General features: G+C 42.3%; 1 protein-coding gene across 5 annotated transcripts; it reads left to right on the top strand.

The window, feature by feature from the left end:
* Positions 1 to 1,679: 1,679 nt before the first annotated feature.
* On the top strand, positions 1,680 to 18,515 carry SFPQ (splicing factor proline and glutamine rich). 5 transcript variants are annotated; one of them, XM_030823397.1, is made up of 13 exons: positions 1,741 to 2,667; positions 3,366 to 3,554; positions 3,899 to 4,200; positions 4,300 to 4,395; positions 5,511 to 5,707; positions 5,805 to 5,889; positions 6,809 to 6,926; positions 7,627 to 7,675; positions 7,756 to 7,877; positions 10,289 to 13,764; positions 16,869 to 16,916; positions 17,500 to 17,580; positions 18,424 to 18,515. In XM_030823397.1, the coding sequence occupies exons 1-10, from the start codon at positions 1,831 to 1,833 to the stop codon at positions 10,424 to 10,426; spliced, it is 2,133 nt and encodes a 710-aa protein (XP_030679257.1). In that variant the 5' UTR covers positions 1,741 to 1,830; the 3' UTR covers positions 10,427 to 13,764; positions 16,869 to 16,916; positions 17,500 to 17,580; positions 18,424 to 18,515. The 5 variants fall into 5 exon arrangements, with proteins under 5 accessions (XP_030679259.1, XP_030679258.1, XP_030679257.1 ...); XM_030823396.1 differs by having other exon boundaries at positions 18,421 to 18,515; XM_030823399.1 differs by lacking the exon at positions 10,289 to 13,764 and having other exon boundaries at positions 1,680 to 2,667.
* The last annotated feature ends 884 nt before the right edge of the window (positions 18,516 to 19,399 follow it).

Below are 19,399 nucleotides of genomic sequence, written 5' to 3'. Positions count from 1 at the left end.
AGGAATGATTCCCCCAAAGGTCTGTGGACCTCAAAGAAACTGGAGATTGTGAAATACAGGCTGGGCGTGGTTGCTCACTCCCGTAATCCCAGCACTTTGGGAGGCCTAGGTGGGTGGATCACTTGAGGTCAGGAGTTCGAGACCAGCCTGGCCAACATGGCAAAACCCTGTCTCTACTAAAAATACAAAAATTGGCTGGGTGTGGTGGCGCACGCCTGTGGTCCCAGCTACTCGGAAGGCTGAGGCAGGAGAATCACTTGAACCTGGGAGGCAGAGGTTGTGGTGAGCTGAGATAGTGCCACTGCTCTCCAGCCTGGGCAACAGAGCGAGACTCTGTGTCAAAAAAATAAAAGAAAATAAAAGAAAAATAATTGATGCCTCTGACTGGTTAATACCCTATAGACATTGTAACATTGTAATTTTTTTTTTTTTTTTTTTTTTGAGATAGAGTGGCACTTGTCGCCCAGGCTGGAGTGCAATAGTGTGATCTCGGCTCACTGCAACCTCCGCCTCCTGGGCTCAAGCAATTCTCCTGCCTCAGCCTCCCAGGTGGCTGGGATTATAGGTGTGCACTATTAAGCTCAGCAAAAAAAATTTTTTTTTTTTTTGAGACTGAGTCTTGCTCTGTTGCCCAGGCTGGAGCGCAGTGGCACAATCTTGGCTCACTGCAACCTCTGCCTCCCGGGTTCAAGCAATTCTCCTGCCTCAGCCTCCCGAGTAGCTGGGACTACAGGCGCGCACCACCACGCCCAGCTAATTTTTGTATTTTTAGTGGAGACGGGGTTTCACCATATTGGCCAGGCTGGTCTCGAATTCCTGACCTCGTGATCCACCCGCCTTGGCTCCCAAAGTGCTGGGGTTACAGGCATGAGCCACCACACCCAGCCAAATTTTTGTATTTTTTAGTAAAGACGGGGTTTCGCCATGTTGGCCAGGCCGGTCTCGAACTCCTGACCTCAGGTGATCTGCCCGACTCGGTGTCCCAAAGTGCTGGGATTACAGGCGTGAGCCACAGCGCCCGGCCTAACATTAGAATTTTTTAAAAGTACCTTAATCTGTTCGTAAAGTGTTGAGTGGAGTATTTACATTCCTCCTGTGATTGGTGTTTGTAAACGTGTATATATACACACATACACACAGGGGCTCTTTTTGAACAAAGCGCGCACCCACAGAAGCCTATTGAGAAGTCTACGCTGCTACAACAAATCTATATTCCTATGAGGTTCCATAATGAAATCAGTTAAGACTGCGTGTGTTTGAAATCGGTGATTTTACTTCTCTACTTTCATTGAGTTGGCACGAGGTAGGGTAGATCGCAGGCACTCAATTTGACTTTGAATCGGAAAACATCTGTTTTTCTGGGCAAGGATATCAGCAGATTGCTCCTAGGGACAATCAAGAAAGAAGAGAGACCTCCAGCGCTTCTCCCCAGGAGCGGATAGGGCCCTGGTTATTTGCTCGCAAGTGAAAATTGCCCTGGTATACCCATTCAAATTTCTCCTAGCAAATCATAGTGGCCTACAGCCAACGCCTTCTTCGCTCACTGGCCAACTGGAAACTTCAGTACTTCCATGCCTCCCGCCTCTCACCCAGGGGCCAATAGGAAAGATCGGAGGTTCGCAACTTAGTGTCATCAAGCATAGTAATTGCAATTGGCTATTAGAGCTGTCGATCGTAGAATAGGCGGGGCCGTGCCAGCTGGCCTATATAAGACGAGGACAAAGGCGGCGCGCCGCCTGTGTCATCCGCCATTTTGTGAGAAGCAAGGTGGCCTCCACGTTTCCTGAGCGTCTTCTTCGTTTCTGCCTCGACCGCCCCTTGACCACAGACATGTCTCGGGATCGGTTCCGGAGTCGTGGCGGTGGCGGTGGCGGCTTCCACAGGCGCGGAGGAGGCGGCGGCCGCGGCGGCCTCCACGACTTCCGTTCTCCGCCGCCCGGCATGGGCCTCAATCAGAATCGCGGCCCCATGGGTCCTGGCCCGGGCCAGAGCGGCCCTAAGCCTCCGATCCCGCCACCGCCTCCACACCAACAGCAGCAACAGCCACCACCGCAGCAGCCACCGCCGCAGCAGCCGCCACCGCATCAGCCGCCGCCGCATCCACAGCCGCATCAGCAGCAGCAGCCACCGCCACCGCCGCAGGACTCTTCCAAGCCTGTCGTTGCTCAGGGACCCGGCCCCGCTCCCGGAGTAGGCAGCGCGCCGCCAGCCTCCAGCTCGGCCCCGCCCGCCACTCCACCAACCTCGGGGGCCCCGCCAGGGTCCGGGCCAGGCCCGACTCCGACCCCGCCGCCTGCAGTCACCTCGGCCCCTCCCGGGGCGCCGCCACCCACCCCGCCAAGCAGCGGGGTCCCTACCACACCTCCTCAGGCCGGAGGCCCGCCGCCTCCGCCCGCGGCAGTCCCGGGCCCGGGTCCAGGGCCTAAGCAGGGCCCAGGTCCGGGTGGTCCTAAAGGCGGCAAAATGCCTGGCGGGCCGAAGCCAGGTGGCGGCCCGGGCCTAAGCACTCCTGGCGGCCACCCCAAGCCGCCGCATCGAGGCGGCGGGGAGCCCCGCGGGGGCCGCCAGCACCACCCGCCCTACCACCAGCAGCATCACCAGGGGCCCTTGCCCGGCGGGCCCGGCGGGCCCGGCAGCCGCAGCGAGGAGAAGATCTCGGACTCGGAGGTGAGTGTCTGTGGGAGCGACGCGTCGGCTCCCCTAAGATGGCGGCGGCCCCCTCCTCGCCCCCGCCCCCGCGCCGGGCTTCCATTTTGTCGGCAGCCGGAAGGGGCGCCTGCGCGCGCCGCCGCGGGGGCGGGGCGGCTTTCGGGGCCGTCGGTCGGCGGGGAATTGGCCGCCGCCGCGCCTTGCTCTCCCGGCGGGCGGAAGGCTAGGGGACGTTTCCTTTCGGAAGGAAGCGCCGGGCCGCGTTGGTCGGCCCTGCAGAAGGTAGCCTGTCCCTAGGACTGGCGTAGTGCAGAGCGTGCGACGTAGGTTTGGAGAGAACCGGGAAGTTCCATTAAAAGCGCAGGCGCAGATCGTGTAGGTTACGGTGGCATTTGGACTTAAGTGTTATTTTCCTATTTTAATTTTCATACTATTTAGATTTTGTTAGGGACGCTCAACATATGTGGCTGACAAGAGTTGCTGATGGACGTCTACTCTTTGGGGAAGTGTGTTTATTCTCGAGCATTCTGTGTCATGGGGCTCCTTTTTCAATGTTAAGATAGTGCTCATGTTAGAAATCTTACATAGTAGCACCTTGATTGTGACCAAACGGAACAGAAAGGCAACTGATAAGTTTCAGAGAAGCAAATACTATCTTGGGGATTTTCACTTGTAGAGATCTCTGGTGTTTGAAAACTTCTTTCCTTTTTCATTAGGGGTTTAAAGCCAATTTGTCTCTCTTGAGGAGGCCTGGAGAGAAAACTTACACACAGCGATGTCGGTTGTTTGTTGGGAATCTACCTGCTGATATCACGGAGGATGAATTCAAAAGACTGTTTGCTAAATATGGAGAACCAGGAGAAGTTTTTATCAACAAAGGCAAAGGATTCGGGTTTATTAAGCTTGTGAGTGTAATTGTTTGATTTTATGTAGAATTAAAAAGGGTGGGGGATTTTTTTGTCACTACAAACGCTGAAGGTTTGGTTTTTAAACTGGGGAGGATAAATTGGTCTTTAGATTTTTCACCGGTCTTTCAGGAGAAATATGCCTGCGATATAATGCATAATTGTTGCTACCCAAGAGAAGAGGGGTGGGGTGCGTAAACTAAGTGGTGTTAGTGGGTGCTGCCTAAAGGTAATGCTCGAACTGAGCTGAAGGAAGAAAGGGAGTAGGAAGTAGACTTACGACAATTTAAGAGTAGACATCAACCAATTTTGAGGTCATTAACATGAGTGTCTCTGATACACAGGAATCTAGAGCTTTGGCTGAAATTGCTAAAGCCGAACTCGATGATACACCCATGAGAGGTAGACAGCTTCGAGTTCGCTTTGCCACACATGCTGCTGCCCTTTCTGTTCGTAATCTTTCACCTTATGTTTCCAATGAACTGTTGGAAGAAGCCTTTAGCCAATTTGGTCCTATTGAAAGGGCTGTTGTAATAGTGGATGATCGTGGAAGATCTACAGGGAAAGGCATTGTTGAATTTGCTTCTAAGCCAGCAGCAAGAAAGGCATTTGAACGATGCAGTGAAGGTGTTTTCTTACTGACGACGTAAGTTGTCTTGTTTATTCTAATAATTTTTATCAACTTACATGAGATGGTGGCAATAAAACTGGAACAAAGCTAAGATGGAACCATTTTTGTTATTAGAACTCCTCGTCCAGTCATTGTGGAACCACTTGAACAACTAGACGATGAAGATGGTCTTCCTGAAAAACTTGCCCAGAAGAATCCAATGTATCAAAAGTAAGATTGATTAAACTTTTTTTGGCAGTTTTTAAGTGTAAAGGATAAATTTATTTTAGTAATTTTCCAGTTTTGCTTAAAATATGCAAAATTATTTGATGTGGATATGCTTATTAGTAAAAAACCTCAGGCTGAGGATGATTTAAAGCTGTTATTCAGATAGCTGTTTCTGAGGTGGATACATTCACATGCAGTCCTGTTTTGTCCCTACAATAATGGCATAAAGTCGCGTGTGTGACTGAGTTTCACTCTGTTGCTCAGGCCAGAGTGCAGTGGCATGATCTCAGCTCACTGCAACCTTTGCTTCCCAGGTTCAAGCGATTCTCCTGCCTCAGCCTCCCAAGTAGCTGGGATTACAGGCATGTGCCACCATGCCTGGCTCATTTTCTATTTTTAGTAGAGATGGGCTTTTACCATGTTGACTAGGCTGGTCTCGAACTCCTGACCTCAGGTGAGTCGCTCACCTTGGTCTCTCAAAGTGCTGGGATGCAGGCATGAGGCACTGTGCCTGGCTAAAGTACTTTTTTTTTTTTTTTTTTTTTTAAGCTGGAGTTTCCCCTCTTGTTTCCCAGGCTGGAGTGCAGTGGTGTGATCTCAGCTCATTGCAATCTCTGCCTCCCGGGTTCAAGTGATTCTCCTGCCTCAGGCCTCAGAATAGCTGGGATTACAGGTGCCTGCCACCACGCCCAGCTAATTTTTTGTATTTTTAGTGGAGATGGGGTTTCATCATGTTGGCCAGATGGGTCTCAAACTCATGACCTCAGGTGATCCACCCGCCTTGGCCTCCCAAAGTGCAGGGATTACAGGAGTGAGCCACCACGCGTGGCCTGGAGTACATTTTTATGGGTGGAAAAAATTAGCCTCAGTAAGGAATTTGGCTAGAGGAAAACAGAATTAGAAAACGAGGAAGATAGGATTTATCTCTAGTGCCTGTATTCTTTTACTGAGTATTCTGAGTATTTTTTGCTGTGAAGATATTTTTAGATGAATCAGGATAATTTTTGCCTTTTGTACTCTTTACGAGAAATAGAACAGGAAAAAGACCAGTACTAGGGCAAGTATTTTCTGGTATGCATTCACAAATTGGTTCATGTTAAAATTTTGTGTATTGTTAGGGAGAGAGAAACCCCTCCTCGTTTTGCCCAGCATGGCACATTTGAGTACGAATATTCTCAGCGATGGAAGTCTTTGGATGAAATGGAAAAACAGCAAAGGGAACAAGTTGAAAAAAACATGAAAGATGCAAAAGACAAATTGGAAAGTGAAATGGAAGATGCCTATCATGAACATCAGGCAAATCTTTTGCGCCAAGGTAAAAAGATCTCTGCGTGAACATCACTGCTAAAGCCAATTGTTTTTCACCTTATTAGAACGTTGTTAATGTGAATCAAATATTTTCCAATGTTCAGATCTGATGAGACGACAGGAAGAATTAAGACGCATGGAAGAACTTCACAATCAAGAAATGCAGAAACGTAAAGAAATGCAATTGAGGTAAAATTGTGTTTAAGGTTTAAGCCTTCCTTTTTTTTTTTTCTTCAAAACGTATCACTCTGTTGCCCAGGCGGGAGTGCAGTGGTGCAGTCTCAGCTCACCACAACCTCCGTCCGCTTCCTGGGTTCAAGCGATTCTTTTGCCTCAGCCTCCCGAGTAGCTGGCGTTTACAGGCACGTGCCGCGACACCTGGCTAATTTCTTTTTGTATTTGTAGTAGATATGGGGTTTCGCCATGTTGGCCAGGCTGGCCTTGAACTCTTGAGCTCAAGTGATCCACCTGTCTCTGCCTCCCAAAGTGCTGGGATTACAGGCATGAGCCACCACGGTTGGCCATTTTTTTCCTTCCTTTTTTGAGATGGGCCCAGGCTGAAGTGCAGTGGCATGATCATAGCTCACTGCAGTCTCAAACTCGAGCTCAAGCAATCCTCCTGAGTAGCTGGGACTAGAGGCACAGGCCACCACCCCCAGCTAATTTTTAAATTTTTTTTGGTATTTGTAGAGATGGAGTCTTCCTATATTGCCTAGGCTGGTGTCAAACTCCTGGCCTCCTAAAGTACTGAGATTACAGGCATGAACTACCAACCCTGGCCTTAAGCCTTGCTTTCTGCATTAACATTTATATTCTGACATTTAGGAAAAAGATGTACTTAGTGTTTCAGGTCAGTCAGGCAAAATACAAAGGTTAAATACTATGTCAGTGTTGGTTTAACACTTAAAATCGAACACAGTGTAAGATTTTCCTTAATAAAGCCTACATTATTTGCCAGAATGTCTTTAGTACTATGCCCGTAGACTCACTCTAAGCCTTTGTGTTTTTAGCTCTAACCTAGTTCTTAGGTCACCTGCTAGGTTTCTTCACATTGAATTCTAAAAGATGTGGATAACACTTCAGTTATGTGCATGATGGGTATTTCTAGGCAAGAGGAGGAACGACGTAGAAGAGAGGAAGAGATGATGATTCGTCAGCGTGAGATGGAAGAACAAATGAGGCGCCAAAGAGAGGAAAGTTACAGCCGAATGGGCTACATGGATCCAGTAAGTCAACCTTTACTACCTTCTAATTGGAGTTGTCTATAGAACTTGGAGGTACCTAGAAGGAAATACAGGAAATTTTAATATCAAATACAGTTATTTTCTGCTTTTTTTCTAACCAAGTATATTATGTTTGATTTCCTGGTATGGATCAGAGGATTTAATTGAATAGGAAGTTTTTTTGTGTTTTGTTTCTTGGGTTTTTTGCTTGTTTTTTTTGGAGAGAGTTTTGCTGTTGTCACCCAGACTGGAGTGCAGTGGCTTGATCTTGGCTCACTGCAGCGTCAGCCTCCTGGGTTCAAGTGATTCTCCTGCCTCAGCCTCTTGAGTAGGTGGGGTTACAAGTGCCTGCCACCATGCTGGGCTAATTTTTGTATTTTTAGTAGAAACGGCATTTCCGCCATGTTGGCCAGGCTGGTCTCGAACTCCTGACCTCAGGTGATCTGCCTGCCTCGGCCTCCCAAAGTGCTGGGATTATAGGCGTGAGCCACTGCTCCCGGCCTTGAATAGGAAGTTTTATAGGTCTTTGGATAAATTGAGTCTAACTTAGTTTTCAGAATATTGATTTCAAAAATACTTCAGATGATGAACTTTTGAACTTTATCATGTTTTTGATTATTTAACTCTTGAAAATTTCTCAGTTTTTAAGAATGCTTGCTGTGGGTATAGTGCAGGTACATGGAAAGGAATTTTTTTCTTGCAGAGGGAAAGAGACATGCGAATGGGTGGCGGAGGAGCAATGAACATGGGAGGTAAGTGTGAAATTTAAATTAATGATATAAGTAGAGAGTGGTATTCTGGTGGAGTTGTAACCACTATTTTTGTTTTCTAGATCCCTATGGTTCAGGAGGCCAGAAATTTCCACCTCTAGGTGGTGGTGGTGGCATAGGTTATGAAGCTAATCCTGGCGTTCCACCAGCAACCATGAGTGGTTCCATGATGGGAAGTGACATGGTAATGTATCCTGTGGGACGTAGTACCAAGGAAATTCTCATTTTCACAACTTAGGTGTGTTTGTTTTGTTTTGTTTTGTTTTTTTAAGTAGGTGACTGGATCTCTTTTAGTTTCCCCTACCAATTTCATACATAAATATGTAATATTGAGGAATACTTTGGCAACATAGAACTCGGTGTGTGGTAACCTAAACAGATAACGGTTGCCAACAAGGAGTCAATGCTGTTAGTAGTATGTGGAATTACCTTTGGCAATAAGTAGATTTAGGTGCTTTTGAACTGTAGTGCATGGCAAATCCAAATTCTAGATGCTAGATAATGTATCTGATTATTCTACAACCAAGTGAGAATAATCAAATGGCAAACTGTCATTCTTTAAGCTGGTATTTGCCATAAGTAGGAATCAGACTTGTAGTTTGAAGCTTTAGGCATGTTTTAGTGATATGTAGGACTTTGACCTATATTTGGTGTGGCTTCTATCCTATGAAAAGGGAATTGAGTGTTTTGACTCGTCGTTTCCCACCTGTTGGGCCTGTCTGTGGGTATACCTTCTAAGATCAACTGACATCTCCATTTTGCTACAGAGTAGCAAAAATCAACAATAATTTTTAAGCATACTAATGGTGTGCATTTGATCTGAACCTTCTTGATGCTATTATGTTTCAGCTGTGAATATAGCCGGTCAGATGTTTAGAACAATCAGTTGAACTGGTATGAGTGGCCGCATTAGGGCTTTACAAATCATTAGGACTGAATTTTGGTGGGTTTAGAGAGTGCATTTTTATAGCTGAGTTGAATGTGTTGAGTTCACTACAGGCTTTTGGCAAAGGAGGGGAGCTGCAGTGTGTAGCTCATAAGATTCACTTTATAAATAGAAACATAAGGATTTAGTATAGGGCCTCACCTCTTTATAATCTACCTAAGACTTTTTGGGAATTGAAGTTAGAATTATAAATGGCTGGTTGGGTAAAATGTAATACTATGGGCTTTCTTTAGATTTTTCAGAGTACGTGGGTAACATTTTGGTTTATATTTTTCCTAAAGACAGATTGATAGATAATGTGTAAAATCTAATTTGACCTTATGTTCTCAACAATTAAAGGTTTATATTCTAGATAACAGGTAGCTGATAGCACCTGGGTTCTCAGCTGGTGTAATTAACATAGTTATGAAAGCCCCAAATTTTTCTTTTTTTTTAAGCTCTTAGAGGTAGAACACAGAACAATGAGCCAAAACCCTGTAATTTATAAGATTTTGAAAAACAAAGGATTAAGATTTAGTCATTTTGAGTAGCTCAATAGTATTTTGTTTAAAAAAATGTTGAAATTGTGTATAGGAACAGTTAAACCCTGATGCCATTTTAGTTTTTTATTTGGAGTAATACTCTTAGTAACTGGTCTATTATAAATGGAATGAGAAAAAGTGTAGGCTGCTGTGTTTGCATACCTGAGGGGTCTGCTATTCAGGCACATATGTTTCTATTGAAAACTTCTATCTCTAGAATTACCTAAAACTAGATGGGAATAGTGAAGTCACTCACTGCTTTATTGCAGTTACTTTAGCTTGGTGTTTCACTGTTTGGGAAGTATCTAAAACATGGAATTACAGCAAAGTGTCTGCACTTTTCAAAGACCCAAGGGAAAAGATGGACTGATGAAGGTGGGTGGGGTTTGTTCATTTAGTTTGCAACAATATAGAATAGTACTGAGAACGTAATTGTCTCTGGTTATATATAGTGATGGCTCGGAAGGTAGTATGCCTGTGAGAATTTGGCAACACAAGTTTTTTTGATCAAGTTACTGTGCCGGTTAAGTGACTAAATCTATAGTCTTTTATGCTTTTTCTTTTTGTAGTCTGGTAGCATTTTATTAAAACTTTCAACCTTTTAAGATTTCTGCAACTTAGCAGATGTGTCTTAAGATCTTGAAAAGCACAAGGTTTCTTAAGCAGCACATGCCACTAACTGGTGAGTAGGTCTTTGTCACTTCATTGAGTGAATTGAATCTCTGGTTGGGCTTGTTAGGCTTACTTGGAAATTAAATTTCCTGTTGAGACGTTGAAAGAGTTTGCAAGCTTTTCAGTGGGTTAATGTGATGTGAAATTTCTTAGAACTCATTTTGGAATGGATTTTCACATCTGCACTAATTCTTAAATTTTTTAGCACTACAGGGAAGATCTGTTCTTTGAAACAGGTGTATGAGAATGGCTGAAGTGGGAACATACCACAAGGCATGTATTATCGTAAACTAATTTTCAAATTACCCTTTTTTCCTTTCTATGTTCCCGGTACCTGTGGATCGACTCATTGGTGATTGTATCGACGAACGTTGACTACGGAACCTTCTAAAATATTTACTTAACACACATGGACATCAACTACTTATAATGAACTGTTAATTACTGTTCCAATAGCGTACTGAGCGCTTTGGGCAGGGAGGTGCGGGGCCTGTGGGTGGACAGGGTCCTAGAGGAATGGGGCCTGGAACTCCAGCAGGATATGGTAGAGGGAGAGAAGAGTACGAAGGCCCAAACAAAAAACCCCGATTTTAGATGTGATATTTAGGCTTTCATTCCAGTTTGTTTTGTTTTTTGTTTAGATACCAATCTTTTAAATTCTTGCATTTTAGTAAGAAAGCTACCTTTTTATGGATGTTAGCAGTTTATTGACCTAATATTTGTAAATGGTCTGTTTGGGCAGGTAAAATTATGTAATGCAGTGTTTGGAACAGGAGAATTTTTTTTTTTCCTTTTTATTTCTTTTTTTTTTTTCTTTTTTACTGTATAATGTCCCTCAAGTTATGGCAGTGTACCTTGTGCCACTGAATTTCCAAAGTGTACCAATTTTTTTTTTTACTGTGCTTCAAATAAATAGAAAAATAGTTATAATATTGATCTTCAACTTTGCCATTCATGCTTCTATGCACATTAGGCTAGGTATTCCACATTGAAAGCATGAGAGTGTCTAGGCCTTTGAATGGCATATGCCATTTCTGGGAAATGTATCTGGAGGCTAAGTATTGCTTTCTACAAATAACTGCCCCCTTTGTTTTAAAAAGAAGAAATGCATATTGAAGTAGTTTCATGATTTGTTTGGCATATAGGAAGCACGCTGGTGCTAAGTATTTTTTAAATGGTTATGTAAGCAAAGCTGAACTGTAAATCTTCATTCAGGAATATGTATTAAGATTGTGGAATGGGTGTAAGACAATTGGTAGGGGGTGAAAGTGGGTTTGATTAAATGGATCTTTTATGGCCCTATGATCTATCCTTTACTTGAAAGCTTTTGAAAAGTGGAAAGATCATTTTGTTGCATTTCTCCATTTCTTGTTTTTAAAAGACCAACAAATCTCAAGCCCTATGAATGGCTTGTATTGAACTTTTACATTTGAATTAAAGATTGTTAAACATGAAGCCTTTTCATGTATTCAAGTGATTTATAAAGATGGGGTGTAGTCTAAAAAACAAAACTTGAAAGTAAGAAGGTTTAGTAACTGGGCCGGGCGCGGTGGCTCACGCCTGTAATCCCAGCACTTTGGGAGGCTGAGGTGGGCAAATCATGAGATGAGGAGTTCAAGACCAGCCTGGCCAACATGGTGAAACCCCATCTCTACTAAAAATACAAAACATTAGCTGGGCGTGGTGGCAGGCGCCTGTAATCCCAGCTACTCGGGAGGCTGAGCCAGGAGAATTGCTTGAACCTGGAGGTGGAGATTGCAATGAGCTGAGACCGTGCCACTGCACTCTAGCCTGGGCAACGGAGCGAGACTCTGTCTTAAAAAAAAAAAAAAAAAAAAAAAAAAGGGTTTAGTAACTGAAGTAGGTTTAGTTATACATACATTTGTACTCTTTTACATCTCCTTGTGCTACTTCTGTTGGGCAAAATCTTTAGGACTATAAAAATCTATTGGTTCTCTTCTAAGAGCTAGTGGTGACTGTTAATAACAAATAGGGTTGCAGATAATCATTCTTATTGTAAATTTGTTAACTTGTTTTGACATAGTTTCCTTTTCATGTAGCACTAAATCTGGAGAAAGTTGCTCATGCTACACAGTACAAATATCCCTTCCTCCCACCGTAAAGGCTTGTAATGTTTCCATGGTGTTGTCAGTTAATTGTCAACTTCATTGAACCCCCTTCCATTAGAACAAGACTTTGACTATTAAAGTAGATTGTTTATTGTTGCCTGTTAGTATAATGGGAGCCTGATTTCCCAGTGTAAATATGTTAGAGGAACAGCTTCCTAATAGTAGGTAAAGTAATTGAATGGTTTGGCTTTGTTCTTAGTTACGTTCCATTCAAATCTGTACATTATAGAACTCTTACTATGGAATGTGTCTTCCTCCTTTTCACCTCTGTTCTTGGTGCTAATTGGCAAAAGAAAAATTCTAAGTCAAACCTTTATTAACATGCTGAAGTTTAGTATTGTGCCTGTGTACAAAAGGAGACCTATTGTTGGAACAATCTGAGCACTTTCTGCATAGGAAACAGGATAATGCTGAAAGTAAACACTAGTGTATAAAAGCATCTCACCAAATTCTGGTTGTATGACTGACAGGTACATGGTGTGCTAAGGGAGAGAATCTCATTAGAAAATAATGCTCATTATATCATTCACCAGCACACTCGGAAATATGAGTAGTTTACCATGATTATATCAATGAGGAAGTTTTGTCCCAAAACAGGTTATTAATTGGTGATACATAAGAGATTTTCTGTACGGAAACAAGGGTCTTGATTAGAAAGGAATCCATTACAGTTTGGTTGAATTATATAGTAGGGACTCTACTAAAGACAAGAAAATAAGGGGTGTTCATGGGACACCCACAGAGGGTGAACTTTGAATGTGTGTGGGTGGGGGCTGGTCGGGAAATGGGAAAATCTGCCTATAAAATTAATGTTTCAGTTTATTTTTCAGATTACATGCCTTTCTTTATAAGGGATGCTGGCACAGACCCCCTAAAATTAAGCTTTTGGTAGTACTGTACCTTTGAAGAGTGGTGAAGGATGCTAATGGATAATCTCCTGAAAGTTGTGGCTTTTGATACCCTTACTGTGGACTGTAGAGTTGCTAAACGTTGTTTAGCAAATAATGTTGCTTAGTTTCAAATGACATTTGACTTTCATCACTGAAACAGCAATGTACCCAGGGTTGTAAGCTTACTCAAGTAGACTTTCAATAAGTCCTCAATGTATATGTGATAGTTTTTAGTCTAATGTGAATTTAAATAATCTTAATAGTTTCCTAAAAGTCGATCTGAAACTTGGGGTGGGAAAGGGGAGGTAGCAATTTTGAAGTATTTTAGCCATTTTTCTCATTTAAAGAAACCACTTGTCCCCATTTCCTCTTCTCCACTTTCTCATAATTTTGTTTTAAGAGGAACACTGGTTGTTTTTTATACTTCTCCTAATCTTTGAAAACTGCATACTGTTAAGACCCCAGTGTATTTAATAGGCATTTTATAGCATAGCCCATTGGCTCATGTTAGTGAAACCATAATCCTCTTTGCATAGAACATTAAACTCCTAAGAAGTACTACAAACCCCACCACTCTTTATAGATGTATTGTACCACTAATATAAACAGCTAAGAAATGGGGAAATTGTAATGTTACGCCTGTGCAATTTTTAAGTGGCATATTATGGCAGATAAAAATTTAGATACTTGGCTATTCTTGAGCAAGCCACTAAGTTGTGGCAGAATGTTTTCTGGTGTTCTTGGACTGCAATAATGCACTATTAAAGTAGTGGCCTGCTACATAACTGCATTTAGCCAGCATTTCTGCAGTGCGTAACTGTGAGGAACGTAGTACCGCAAATGGCAATGGACATTAGGACCCGGATGTAGTATTCCTGCTTGCTCCAAGATTCTCATTGCCGACTGCATACAGGTAGGTAACAAGCAATATAATCTAACTTGGTGACTTGCTATGTACTTTATTCCGTGGGCATTCTGGCATCACATTTCTGACAATGAAATTACAGTGCAGCACCTAACACTTGTATGGTAAAGCTAGCTTACATCAAAACTGTGTGGGTGTGGGGTTAGAGCTGTAATTTGTCAGGCAGAATTCAGTGCTGTTGCAGTTCTCAGATAAAAAGTGCAAACTTGATTCTTTGGTATATCTGACTCAGTTGTGTGGTTTCCTTTAGTTGCATTGTAACTGAAGATAACATGGAACACATCAGTGGTGTGGGGGAGAGGGAACTAAACTATACTTGGGAACTAGGGTGCTTTTAGCACCTTGACATGGACCGTATAGCACGTGATAATTAGTCTCTATTGTAGCAAACTGACCTGCCCATAGATCGGCAATATCAGTAATTTCATTATGCAATCTTGGTAATTCTACAAGTTGAGTTGAACTAAAAGTACAGGTTTTTTTGTAATGCGATTTAAAATTTTTAAAAACATGGGCTTCATGAAAACACCATTGTTACTAACTTGGGCTCAGATGGGAATCTAATGTGAATAGTTGAAGTTATGGGACTTGTCTAAGTATGTCTATACTCTAAACCTGGGGGAAGGTGGTGTGGAACACTGACTTGACTACAGTCGAATACATGTTGGGAATCATTCCCAATCATAAGACATCGTCGTTTCTGTAGGATGACTTCATATGTTCAGAGTAGCTTTTTGAATTTGGTTCCCTTAGCTTTAGGGATGTGATGTTATAGTCCAAAATGTTTACAAGAAAACCTGAGTCTTCAAAAGCACAACTTTTGTTGCTTAGGACTTTGCATCAACTGTTGTTCCAGACCTCACTTCAACTTTTTGGTCTCTGAACCTGGTTTTTAGCTAGCATGCATGAGAGACAGCTTTCATGTATGATGTTTCTGCTCTGTAACTGGAAAGTGGTTTACTTTGCATAAATGCTGATGAAAACTTCATGACTATGAGACTTCTTCTGTGTATCAAGAAAAAGAGCTTGCTTGTTGGCAAGCAATTCACAAGGTGGGGACAGACTTGTACTTTAACATGTAGTCCATTCAGTCAAACAACTTGGGACTCTACTGATAGATGAAAGAGCAACTGATGACTAGTTTAGCCTCTGCATATCGGCAACATAATGCAGATCAAGTATAATGCTCAATATTAGTGACATGAGTATCACTAAATTACATAGAACCCTGATGGGGTTTCCTGTGTCGTAATCCATTAAATCGGTGGCCAGTGCTTGCTGCCGTGGTTTAGTGATTGGGTGTTAGAAATAAAAACTCAGGTCTATTTCTTACCAGTCAGTAACAATTTTAGAAAATGTACTTGGTATAATATATGGACTTCAGGAACTTTATTGGGGTGGGGGGTTAATTTTGCCTTACCCTGTTCACTTTCAGATGATTAGGCTTTTGCACTTTAGAATGAGAAACTTGTGATGTTAGCGTGTTCTTACTAGCTTTAATTTGTATATAGCAATGAATTGTGAATCTTAGTGCAGTGGGTTTTTTTAAAAAAACTCAGTCAAAAAGCTGGGAATTAAGTGGTTTCAGTAATAATGCTATACCGAGGTGCTTGCATTGTATTTCATAATTTTGTTACAAACCAAAATTATTTTTAATGAGAACAGTCTTGGGTTCAGAGGTGTGATGCCAGAATGTATTTTCGTACTGTTAGGCCCTTGGAACAGATACCGGTGCTTTCTGAAAGATGAAAGAAATGCAATGGGTGCTCTTCATGCAAGGTTGCAAACCTACCAAGAATGCATAATAGTCTCACTTTTCCCCAATAAAGAGATGCGTGTGACTAGTTTTGGACTTTTAACCTTAATGGGGGTTGCATGTCTCCTATTGTTAATCATTGTCAGCTGCAGTGACATGATCCACAGTCCTGCATTTACTGCCTTTCACTTAATGATTTTGAACAGGTTTTAGAGAGCCAGGATGTTGGTCTGGGCCTTTATTTGGTTTTGGCTTTAGCTGATAATGTTTTAGTGATGTCAGCTAGTGCAGTTCTCAAATGGCTGCCTATTAGGGAAAGAATTCAGAGGATTTGACTGCTCCTAATCATCTGTCATTGCTGCTAGATAATGATTGGCAATTTTTAAGACTCAACTGGAAATCTCAACAGTTGCTGGTAAACCATTAACCATAAAAATGTTGCTTTTGAACACCAGTGCTGAAAATTTTTTTTTTTTTTTTTTTGAGAGTGAAAAGGGCTTGGACGTAGGATAGGACAATGTGGAGAATGGGGGGAAGAATGCAAAACGATATAGTATCCCTTATGGATGGTACATGTGCAACAGGGAACTCTTACTTCATATACCCTTTGCAGTAATCATTCAGGGAGGAAGAAAAACCTGGAACTTGAATGAAGGCTGATCTTTGTTTTGTGCACTGTGGCCCTGCCAGGCATGTAGTGAAGGTGAATGTCTTCTTCCTCAGAAAAAAATTGGTTCCTTGCTGTCCCAGTAAGGCATAGCTTTTCCAGCCCTAACTTTAAAACTCAGTGAGGACTTAGATGGGAAAGAATGAGGTAAATACAAAGGATTGCAGGACAACAACTGCAGCGTTGTGTACTGTGGGAAGGGGAGTTGGGCACTCTTGGAGGACTCCTGCTGAAGGTGGTCAGCCCGCCTGACAATGGAAGACATACTTCAATGGGGAGCAGGGTATGTGCTTTCAATATGAAAAAAGAGCTGATGTTAAAACTCATTTGGTGAGGTCAACGTTGTCACATACCTTCACATAAGGGATAGTATATTTTGGGTTGCAGTCAAACTTGTGCTCAGACTGGTGAAAATGAGAGTTAGGCTTTTACATTTTAAAGAAAATACAGTTTTCATTCTAATTCAGGTGTCTACTTATTTTATGTAAGAATAATTTTAGATCTCCCCCCCCCCACCATGAAGTTTCTTCGTATTTTTTTTATGCTGTAACTTACCCCCAATCTTTATCTCTGGATTTTTACTCTTTAAATTTTGAAGTTGACTAGCATTTTCAAACCTTTATTTTATACCCTTGTCTTCTATATTAACTTTTTCTTATTATTCTTTAGGTAAGAATGATTGATGTTGGCTGATATTGGAGTGCTCGTTCACATGAAGTAAGTTTCCTTTAGAAATCTTAACCCCTAGAGGCTTTTTAGTTTAAGTAATTTCATTTAGATATGTGGGGTGAAACTGATACTTGAGATGTTTACCTTTTCTAAGATAATATCCCTGTATTTTTGTTTGAAAATTAGGGATGTATGTGAGAAAGCAAGTGAGAGGCATTATAAAAATGTCAAACAATAGAATTAAAAAAAAAAGTGGATGGTTATATAACAATCATAGAAGAACAGAAAAGAAAGCTTGACTTAATAAGGGGAAAGGCCATATTCTTAATATTCAATTCAATTTTAGACTCCATCTGAAACTCCCATGATTCTTTTTTTACTTAAGAAAATGTAGAAGGTCAGGCATGGTGGCTTTACACCTATATTTCTAGCACTTTGGGAGGCAGAAGTGGGAGGATTGCTTGAGCCCAGCCTGGGCAAAATAGTGAGACCATGTCTCTACAGAAAAAAATATAGCCAGGTGTGGTGGTGTGTGCCTGTGGTCCCAGCTCCCTTGGAGGCTGAGTTGGGAGGGATCGCTTGGTCCTGGGAGGTTGAGGCTGCAGTGAGCAAGTTACATTTTTTGTTATAGGTGGATAGATACTTGTCAAGTCATCACACAGCGTGAGTCAATCAAGGAGGGAAGCCACAAGCAGACTGACAACATTTCTAGGTAAGTTGAATGATTCTTAGTCTGTTAAACTCTTCAGAAAGGCCCTTGGGTGGTACAAAAATAACAATACTAATGTGGGAACCATTTATTTTTTATTTTTTGAGACAGAGTTTCGCTCTTGTTGCCCAGGCTGGAGTGCAATGGCGTGATTTTGGCTCACTGCAACCTCCACCTCCCGGGTTCAAGCGATTCTCCTGCCTCAGCCTCCCAAGTAGCTGGGATTACAGGCATGTTCCACGCCCAGCTCACTTTGTATTTTTAGTAGAGACAGGGTTTGACCATGTTGGTCAGGCTGGTCTCAAACTCCTGACCTCAGGTAATCTGTCCACCTTGGCCTCCCAAAGTGCTGGGATTACAGGCTTGAGCCACTCCGCCCTGCCTATTAATTACAATTAATGCCATGTTCTTTGATTAATAAGAATTTTTTTTTTTTTTTTGAGACGGAGTCTCGCTCTGTCGCCCAGGCTGGAGCAGTGGTGCGAGATCTTGGCTCACTGCAAACTCCGCCTCCCGGATTCACGCCATTCTCCTGCCTCAGCCTCCCAAGTAGCTGGGACTACAGGCACCCACCACACACGCCTGGCTAATTTTTTTTTTTGTATTTTTTTTTTAGTAGAGACGGGGTTTCACTGTGTTAGCCAGGATGGTCTCGATCTTCTGACCTCGTGATCTGCCCTCCTCGGCCTCCCAAAGTGCTGGGATTGCAGGCGTGAGCCACCGTGCCAGGCCGATTAATAAGATTTCTTTGGTGTTAGTTCACTTGACAGTTATAGTGTTATGTTTGAGAATTTGGTAACTCTGATTCTTGTATCCTTTGGAGTAATCATACCCTTTAATTAGCAGGATCAGGTGAGCTGTGTCCAGAAAACCAACGAGAAGGAGTGGAAGGAGGAATGAACGTTTCATTCTCATTAATAAAGGCATTATCCTAATTATCCTTTGGTTTTGTTTTTGCTTTTTTAGTACTCATTTATTTTCTAGAATTTTCCTGACTTCAACGTATTCAAAGTGACATTAAAAAAAAAAAAAGATGGTCTGTATTACAGACACAGAACCAGATTAAGTATAATTCAAGATCCTATTGTGACTTGGCAGTGCTGCTTTCAGTCTCAATTACTGATCAATTTTTATGGTCCTTTTAGATATTTGCCTTCACTCTAAATTTTATTTATAAAATTAGCTTGTTATTAATTTAGCAATTACTACCTACATCTTGATTGGATTTCAGGCATAGCATTTTGTATTTCCAACTTCTGTATGTACGAACGAACTATCAGATGATAGTTATGAGATAGTCACACATCGTTTCACAAGCAAGCATAGTCAAATAACAATATGGTAATATCCCCTTATCTGCAACCATGGTTAACCACAATCTCAGAGTTACTAATTTTTAAATTGTGTGCTTTTCTGAGAGGCATCCTGTCCTTCCCACCTTGGATGGGATACTGGTGGGAATGTTGGATACAGCATATCCATGCTGTATATGCTATTTGCCATCCAAAAAAAAAAGGCCATGTAGGCTAGGCTAGGCTTTGGTACCACTTGTGGTTTTGGGCATCCACTGGGGGGGTCTTGGAATGTTATCTCGTCACAGACAAGGGAGGACTCTACTGCGTTTTGATTAGTCTTGAGTAATAATGAAGGGCTGTCAATTTCTCAGAGTCAAAATTCGATAATGGAGTGTGATCTGGGAAATTTTTGAGAATATCTAAATGTAAGGAAAAATCTGGAACTGACTTATAAGCTGCTTAGTAAAAATTGTACACAAATTATCTGTCCCCTTCACTCTTGGAGCCCTTATACTAAAACTTGCCAA

Source organism: Nomascus leucogenys, chromosome 12, assembly GCF_006542625.1.
Source record: "Nomascus leucogenys isolate Asia chromosome 12, Asia_NLE_v1, whole genome shotgun sequence".
NCBI lineage: Eukaryota > Metazoa > Chordata > Mammalia > Primates > Hylobatidae > Nomascus > Nomascus leucogenys.
Note: the sequence above shows the minus strand (reverse complement) of the source record. Positions and strands in the feature narration are given on the sequence as shown.